A 9,732-nucleotide genomic window follows, 5' to 3' on the forward strand; every position below is an offset into this window, starting at 1 on the left:
AGCGAAGTCGGATCGTTGGGGAGTTTATGTCTTCGTATGGTAGCGGAAAATCGCAAAGTGAGAAACGGGAAATTTTCGGAATGGTCACTATACCATGGGGTCAAAACTTCAAGGTCACACAGAATTTGCAAGGGTCAACCGATTATCACCAAAATCTAATCGATTCTTTCCTGTCATTATCCAAACATTCCCTGAACATTTCGTGCAAATCCGTTTACCCGTTCTCTTGTTATCTTGTACACAAACAAACAAACAAACAAACAAACAAACAAACAAACATACAAACAAACAAACAAACAAACAAACAAAAAAAAAAAACAAACAAACAAACAAACAAACAAACAAACAAACATACGGAACCCTTTACATAACCCCCTGCCGATTTTCATCGGCGTGGGTAACAAACAAACAAACAAACAAACAAACAAACATACGGAACCCTTTACATAACCCCCTGCCGATTTTCATCGGCGTGGGTAATAACCCCACCATGAAGGGGCTATAATGGAACAGTTATATTATTATTTCTTGAATCCACTAAACAAATCAAATAACAACACCTCAGCGGCAAATCATCCTTCTGACCTGCTGATTTAAGTCCCTTGCACTTTGACGTTAGCGAACACTACAGTATAATAGTAGGCTTGTTCTTCTAAACCCACCGATCAAGTCCTTTCTCGGCGGCGATTTGGTCCCCCCGAATTTGCGTATAAATCCGCCCATTCGACCCCCCCAGCGGCAATTTGGTCCCCCGAATAGGCTTCTTCGTACAAACCCGGCGATTCGATCCCCCTCGGCGGCAATTAGGTCCTTGCGAAAAGGATATTTGGTCCTAGGATACTATTTCCTAAATTCGAACCCGGAAATAAGGTCCCCCGGAGTCTTTTTCCGGACGGACATTACTTCCTACCACACCGGGCGCCCCAAGTTTGCTTCTTAAACACTTTAAAAGTTATGGCAGAATTTGTGGAAAAATGCGTCGATTTTTGACCCGTTTTACGTGTTGTAGCGTTCGCGCGGAAGCGCGGCTTCGCAGATGACCGAAAGTTTTCAATATGTAATAGCTCGCACAAATTGATACATAACATTTGTGTTTGTGTGCATGGGGACGATCCGATGGTTCATACAACAAAAGGGTTTCGTACAATTATTTTTAACATTGTTAAACGTACTCTTCCACATTTACGTAGCATATAATGTGTCTTTATATTTATTTGGATTGTTATCTTGAGAATTGCTAAAAACCGTTATTATGAAAAAGTGGACCTTTCAGAATTTGGGGGGGGGGGGGGGTGCGTACGCACCCGACGCACCCCCCCCCCCCCCCCCCCCCTGGCTACGGGCCTGCAGTGGTCTGTGGTCAACACGTGAATTCGAAATCTTCGCACTTATCGCCATCCATGTTAAGTTTAAACCCAAATTTTTTTTCCGTGAAATCTCTGTCAGGTAATGGCTTTGATGGCTGTGTACGAATTTAATGCAAATTTGAAAAAAAAATGAAGGACTGAGTTACAGCATTTTCATTTAACTACCACTAGACATGATACATATCCAATTCAATTTATCATGACATAATTTTGTGTTTGTAAATTTTAAAACTCGCAATGTTTATACGTAAAATCTTTATTATTTTGATTTTGATTTTGATTTTGAAATTCTCTTTTTTTCCGAATCAAACTAAAACTAACGTGGAGAAATTCATTCTTCTTGATTGTGAAGTTGCCCCATGTAGTATGTATAAAAATGCAAGTAAATTTTTGTCATTTGTTGATTTTTAACTTGTATAACACACTTTACTCATCATAATATCATTATCTTTGATTCACGCCAGACACGCCTTTGTCCAGTGTAAATATCAAACACACTTTATATTTAAGAGGGGGGGGGGGGGGGGGAGGATTGCCACAATAGAAGGGAGAAGCGCACTTTAAAGGTAGGGAATCCCATTTGCATGCCTTAAATGAAGAGTTGTATAAATACAGTGGTATGTTGCAGAGAGTATCATTTTAGAAACTCCCATAAAGTATTGAAAGTGGAAGGTAACATTTAGTACATTTTATTGACCGTTAGATTTTGAATTGATTTTTTTTCGGGGCTCACCGTAAATTCCAGTACATTACTAGGCTACCTTTGCAGACCCATGCATTGCATGTTTGTCCATCGTGTATATTTTGTGAAGAAAGTTCATCAAAACTTACAAACATTTCTATATACATTCTTGCCACACACTCTATATGTTATTACATCAGCTCTTATAGTTTTAGATTTGTGTTTATAGATTAAAAAATACAGAAGACTGCAACAAAAAGGCTTAAGTGTGGCTGACACACAGAACTACTGAGTAGTTGAGTTTTGTGCATTATTCAAATTGTAGATAACTGTTGACTTCCAAATTTCTCAGCAGTGGCCTAAACAAGTCCCCTGAGGTTCATATTTAATGTTTTGCTGCATTTTGGGAGGTCTGTAAAAGGCATCCCCTACCTTTAAGGCATGAAAATTTTCCAAGTGAAAAAAGAAACACAACGCTGGTGGGTGACAATAGTAGCATTTTTGTAGGTTTTGTGGTGATCCTATCCTCGTATGTTTGTTAGAGTCCTATTGTGCCTGGCACAGTTTGCAGTATGTAACCCATATCTTGTGGTTCTATGGTGAAATCATTCCACCTTCGCCATCTGTCAAGACATTAACCCTTGATATCTGTCCAACTACAGTAGCCAGTCGAACTGACCTGGTTACAGTCTCTCAGTGAAAGGGCCATTTCCGAATTCCGGCTGTTTCCTTCCAGTGTTTGATATCCCTTCTAGCACGTCTGTCCTCTCATTTGATATGCTGAACTTTTCTTGTCTAATTATGGTAATTACCAAGTTTACTCTTTCCTGGACGTGTATCGACGAAGTACAGACTGTTGTTAGTGAAGCTTTATCTGTTATTTTCTGATATCAGCCTTCCACAACTCAACGATTGTTTTGGAGGAGTGTCTACGCACAAGCATGATAGTTAACGAGATAAAATGTCTACGCACAAGCATGATAGTTAACGAGATACAATTCAGATTGAAGTGGTTCATTCACACCAGCAGCGATAAGACATTATGAGAACTATGGCAAAGTTCAACTGGTTTGAACATGATGACTTCCCAGTAGAATTAATGAGTTCGGTGCAGGCCGATTCCAAATAGGATCAGAGGGATTAAAGTAAACGTATCTAGTTATTATTTTGATTATCGCGGAAGAATGATCGCAGTTCTTAGTAACAATAGATTTTTACAGAAAAAAAATCCATCTTCAGGTGCGAGTTTCTTCACTTTGTCTTCCTCTACAAATTAAATTAGTTGTTAATATCGCAACTGCTGATCTGCAAATTAACAAAATGTCGGAAAAAAGGAACCAGTGGGACTCCTGAACATTCACCCCTCTGAGTAATATCTTTCTTTCAAAATCCATCTTATTGTTTGTGCATGTCATTCAGTTTTTGATGTTTCTACCTACACACCTGGAATGGACCGTCTGCATGGGTTGCGATAAGTTTATATGAAGGAACAGCTGCGAAGGTTAGAGTTCATGGTGTGTTCTTGGATACGAATAATCATGTGTGTTTGTCTGCCAAGAATGTGGTATGTTACGGACCATACGGCGTCCTGACTTTTTTTTTTCTGCGCAATTGCGTCTCTACAGGTCGATCTTCATTTCCTGACTGTTTATCTGTGTCATCAAACCTCTCTTCGAGTTTGTATGTAACTATATAATTTTTGTGTATAAATCTCGGTATCGCTAATATAGGTACTGTGCGCAGAGCAGCGTTTTAGATGTATTATGGGATAGCTCACGAGACAAACTTGCCCCGCCGGTTTTGGTTGCACATGCACTCAGATCACGCCCTGTCTTTATCCAGAGGCATTTTTGTTGAAGATTTCTTAGCTTTCCATTATGTGACTTTCAACTTTTTTAAGCTGAATTAAGCCAAGAAAAAGAGGGGTAACAACGGAAAAGCAGACAAATAACTTCATTGAATCGTATGGGAACTGCGACTCGCGTGAGACAATCGGAAGGGAACAAGGGCACCGAGGAATCCCACAGTGCATCTGTGACAGAGCTCTTCAGCGTGTGCAGTAATTTTCTGCGCATTGTCGATGCCGAGAATTATGACAAGACTTTAATTACCAGCCGATTTTCAGGTTGATTCATTTCACATCATTTTATTAGCGATTGACTTTTTAAAAACCTTTGTTTTCCTATTACAGAGAAGGCCAGAAAAAGCATCAAGAACACCAACGGCCATCTTAAAGGAGAACCACGCATCAAAAGATTGTCTTCCATGCATGTGGATTACGTACAACCTTACGTAAAAAACAATACTCCACTGCCACTGACTTGCCTGAACTTGGAGTCTTTATCCTTGAATTCCGATGTGTTGACGTAGAGGGAAGCAATCATGAATTCCACACACTCCCCTCTGCTCGAAGCACTCGCCGCCAGCGTGTCGAGTACGACATCGCCGGTGAGCCTGCAGCCGTCCTCCGTGGCCCAGGAGTCGTCGCCCATGATGAAGATTACGAGCTTGATGACGAAGACTATGGGTAAAGATTGATTGTCATACCAGACAGGGGTGGTCAAGAGAGGGCGCACTGCGATCTAACCTAAAAAAAAAGAAGGCATTACTCGCTGCATGTCGACAGCAAATGTGAACACAGCAATTTTACACTTTTCGAGGAATATAACTGTCATTCTTTCTTTTTTTTTTTCTATATTTGAAGGGGGTTCTGTGTTTGCAGGCAGCGTTACCTACTTTTCTATGTAAACCTCCATGGTGTAAACTTTACGTACTGACAGAAATTGAACACTATTGCGTAATCTTTTCACTTTATGAAACAGTTTGAACCATACAACAGTGGCACAACCACGGAAACACTATCAAGAATATCAGTGCAGTAAAAACTCTCCTGCAATGTAGGAAACGTTAGAAGCATATTCAATTCATTACAAGGATACGATGCAACATGTCAACACTGCATCGTCATACTGAAATAATATTCTTAATGAAAAGAAAGGAAACTTGTTCTCTCTTTGTGTCACGTTCTTTCTGGTTGTAGAATAAGTTTTAGGGTCTTTGCTAAACTGATTAGAATAATATTCTGTGCCCTGATTGTCTCATCCCTTCTACTATTGAACCATGTACATTGTAGTTATCGCTATTGTATGCTTCTTCCCTGTAGGAAACCAAACTTATGAGGGCGCACTGACTTATGTGCCAGGAAATGAGAGCTTGGTGCACAACGTCACAGCAATGCCGGAGACAAGGTTTGATGGTTTCGGTAAGTCTATGTCATTTTAGCCTCGTTCACTACAATTTTTTATTATTACGAAAAGTAGAATCGTGAATGTTTCTAGAGTATTGTAACACGAGTAAAGTGTGATCCGAATGATACACAATTTGACTCATTTATTTTCTGTTTAAGGAAGATAAGAACATTGAAAGTGAGTGTGAAACGTGTGACGTCATTTTGTTTGTGCTAATAATGTACCTCTGTTTGCATTGTTTGGTGATAACTTGTGAGACTTTATAAGATTTACTTACTTAACATCTGAATTCAATAAACCTTACATTTTCTGCTTAAAGGGACTGTACAGTACTGGTTGAGGTAGGGATTCAGGTTTTGAACATTCCTAAGTGAGACAATGAAAAGCCTCTTATGAAATATGAAAGAGCATGTAATTTTAAGAAGGATTCAACGTTTATTTGATGAAAATTGGTTTTCAAATGGCTGAAATATCAAAAAAAGTGCTAATAATAAAAGGCGACATGCCCCAAATTTATTAGTATCTCTTTGTTTCACCTTGTTTTTGGATATCTCAGCCATTTCAGAACCGATTTTCATCGAATAAACTTTTGATACCCCTTAGAACTGCATGCTCTTTGACATCTCATAGAGTGGTTTCTGAATATCTCACAAAACGTTAAAAGCTAAATCTTCACCTCGACCAGAACTGTACACACCCTTTAATAATAATTATGCTCGATGTTTTAATGTTGACTATAATTGTGAATGACGATTTTAAAAGAGCTGTATTTTGATTTTCATTTATTGTGTCGTAAGTTTATCTGTGGCCATCTTTCTAGTAAAGCTCTGCTTATGGAGATGGTCTCCTGCATTTCCAGTTACATTATGATATTGTATATAATAGAAGAGTTTTATTCGAAGATGAGCTGAGCGCCCTTTTTAAGCAAATCAAAGTAAGTCATTCATTACATAGAGCAAAATTAAACCTGTGCAATAATACCTCACTTGTGACATAACAACGAATATTCTAGAAGTTATGATTAAAGATATCCTGTATTTTTTTATTATCTTATTTGATTTTTTAACAGCTTTAATCACAAATATATCAACTTAATAAGAATTGAGTTAGCTCGTTTTGCGATAAAAGTCTTCATAATAAGTAATATTCTTTACTCCCAGTCTGATCTGTTCCTTACCGAACAATTTACATTTAATTTGTTGTATATCCCCCTATACGTTTTGTTTATACGTTTTGTTTATACGATCGTGCCCCACAATAGATTCTTAATGAACGCATTAGTACAATTCATATGATTTATGACATATCGTCATTTTTTGTTATACATTGCATTGAAAACAGTATGCAGAAATGAGCTGAAATGAACTGAACTGAAGTTGAACTTGCTGAGGCCTTTAACTTTAAAGTTTTGTCTCTTTTTATATGACCAGGAGTCGATCACATCATCGTCATCCTGTCCAATATCTTCGTCGTCCTCTCCATCGCTTTCGTCTGTTTCCTGGCCTTCAAGCACAAGAAGTGGGAGACGGAGATGAGAAGGAGGAGGATGAAGGAGAACTCAGTCGATTACGCCCTCGTCGACAGCGTCGAAGGGAAGAATGAAGACGTCGAGTTGAAGACTGTCACGATCGACCCGTAGAGGGCCTCCCACAGTGTTTCCATTAGTATCTACAGAAAATATAAAGCATTACATGTATTGCCAAGTTTACATTATAGTGTCACAAACATTTTATTGTATCACTTTTCGTTAGTTGAGTTGATTCATGTGGGACCGAATGTAATTCAGACAAGTCTGGCAAAAAAGAAAGAGCTATGATATTTGAGGGGAAAAAAAAAAGATTTTTCTCCCCAAAACACAGTAAAATTGCATGTGTAAACACAAAGTTGGGTTGAATTCAGAGATGAGACGAAGACAAAGTCGAGGACACTGGGGAAAACAATGACGCAGAAGGAGTATACGGTAAAATGGAAATTTAGCGAATAACGGAAGAATGAAAACGTGCCTAAACATAACGAATGACTATGGAACACTTAACCCCGCTGAAGACGGACTAGTTTTTCCTATAACACACATTTCCCATTCACCCCATCCCGAGAACACTGTGGACTAGTCTTCACAGGGTTATAAAAGAAGGAGATCAACACATCCCTCAACTGAATAGAATACTGTAGTTCACTGTTCCTATCAAAAAATTTATCATAGATGAAATGTATTTCAATTGCGTGATTCAGTGTTATGTAATTATCTTAGGTTGTTTTTTTTTTTTAAATTCAGAAACATTCGAGAATTGATTCCTTTATCTCTAGTTCCCCAAGATTAGCTTCACTAATGATATTGCTCGGCTGGTCAAGAAGCATTTTACGCGGCTTATCAACTTTACTCTTCGCTTACGAGAGGTTGTTGCCAAGACTACCAAATTTTTGTCTTGGTGGCAACAAAATAGGAAAGAGAGGAAAACAGTAAGTTGTCAATTTCCAGAAACCAAGAGAAAAGAATGTCTCAGATGTAGCACGTAGGAGTGCTTCTTTTCAAATCTGTAACAGGTATCAGCATGATACACAAAGCCATTAGGTTACCCATTAGTTATAGGAACGCCTCCACCGGTACTGCTCTATAGCCTACGAAAGGAAACAAAACTAGTTCAGAGCATACAAATTGTGCACGCCCACCTCCATGGATCTCTACTACGTCTTCCTGTAATGTCATGTACAAGTGTACATGTACAGTATGTCCAAAACTCTATTTTGCAGAAAACCCCATTCAATTTGGTTAAGCGGTCACAGAGAAATGTGAAAAGTTGTAAAGCATGTCATGAGTCTGATACTTCCAAGTTTAGCACTTCGATGCTTTTGTGTGTGAATACAATAGACAGAACTTGGAGGGAAGAGATTCTTGACATACTCTACAAAGATCCTCATTTCTCTTTAACCACTGAAGCAAATCAAATGGGGTTTTCTGTAAGATGTGGGCAATGAGTTATAGTTTCACACCCTGAATTTGTATTTGGATTGATTCACTGTTTTTAAAGATATCATTGCGGAGGGTCCCGTTGTAATTTTTGGGGGGACATACGGTATTTCCTTTTAAGAGAGTAAGGGGTATTGCTAAAAATAGTATCAACACGTGTGACGTCTTCGATAGGATGAAGGGATCAAAGGTCTTCAACACATCTGTTTAGCTAAGGCTAGTCTCTTTCTTAATCCGTCCCAATTATATTTATTTGCGCATGCGTGATGGAGTATTTCGTCTGGCCTTTCTGCTTGGCGATCAAGAGGGCGTGTTTCCATCAGATTACTCTGTCACTCGTATGCGACGTTTGTGTGCTTGTTTCTTTTTGAATTGTGTTTGTTTGTTTTTTTGTTTGTTTTACTCCTCAAATTCGTCAGGTGCGGATTATTCCGCCACCATTCTTAAACAGTGAATACGTAAAAAAGCGGTACATTTGTTGTGCCATGATTGTCTGTGCGAATTTATAACGATGTTAATATGAATCCCTTTTTGGCTCTGCAATGTATAGAAAGAACACGTATTTAGAGTAGAATGTTCTTAATCTCATGAATCACATGTATCCAATATGGATACATCATGATAGACCTATCTCAGCGAACTGTCGTTGTTGGATTGGTTGCATTTTTCATGGTTCGTAAGAATTGTTCTAACGGGCGTATATCATAACGATGACTATAATACGTACCGTACAAAGACGTATGATACTCCATGTACTGAAGCTCTAAGGTAACTGTATAACACAGTGTATTGCATATCCGCTGATGCCAGCACACACTGTGTTCATACTGCCTTGAGTATCATGACTATGGGAAAGCACATTTCACACGAGCCTCGTTAAGTGTATATTGCTCATAATTTGCTCAATTTCTGATTTTTAACAACCTATTGGTATGTAGGTGTTTGTTTATTCTTGATCACAGCTCAATTTCTGATTTTTAACAACCTATTGGTATGTAGGTGTTTGTTTATTCTTGATCAATACGCAAAAATGTCAATATCTGTCCCCATTCTCGATTTATCATTACAAGCTGGTGTCACATTTTATTAAAACACGACATCGTGGAACTAAATCCTTTCTTCAGATAAGAATAACCATATGTTTGCCGTTTGATCGTGCCGAAACCAAAGATTCTTGCGCTGTCTCTTGGTTTATTAGATATTACTAAACAATTTTAACGATATGTAATGGGACAAGGATGGAATGTTTGTCTGAAGTATGACGGTATGAGACACCCACCGATAAACCCAACACTCAAATGATATCTGATGACACAAAGTTGACGTCTGGACTGTACTTTACAAATCAGAAATATAAATTTCGTCTGCCTCCTGCTGTTCAGCATATAGTGGGACAGGTTGACATCGGCAAGTAGTAACAATTAAAGTATTTTTCTTGTTGAAAGAAGACAGTTTTATATGATAGTG

At 38.5% G+C, this 9,732-nt stretch overlaps 1 protein-coding gene across 1 annotated transcript; it reads left to right on the forward strand.

Annotated features, from left to right (window-relative positions):
* The first annotated feature begins 4,244 nt into the window (after positions 1-4,244).
* Positions 4,245-7,305, forward strand: LOC139744806 (uncharacterized). The gene is made up of 3 exons (XM_071655221.1): positions 4,245-4,576; positions 5,213-5,311; positions 6,728-7,305. The coding sequence occupies exons 1-3, from the start codon at positions 4,432-4,434 to the stop codon at positions 6,934-6,936; spliced, it is 453 nt and encodes a 150-aa protein (XP_071511322.1). The 5' UTR covers positions 4,245-4,431; the 3' UTR covers positions 6,937-7,305.
* Positions 7,306-9,732: the final 2,427 nt, after the last annotated feature.

The sequence above is a fragment of the Diadema antillarum genome, unplaced genomic scaffold (genome assembly GCF_040938485.1).
Source record: "Diadema antillarum isolate AM-2024a unplaced genomic scaffold, OU_Dant_1.0 seq00001212_RagTag, whole genome shotgun sequence".
Lineage (NCBI taxonomy): Eukaryota > Metazoa > Echinodermata > Echinoidea > Diadematoida > Diadematidae > Diadema > Diadema antillarum.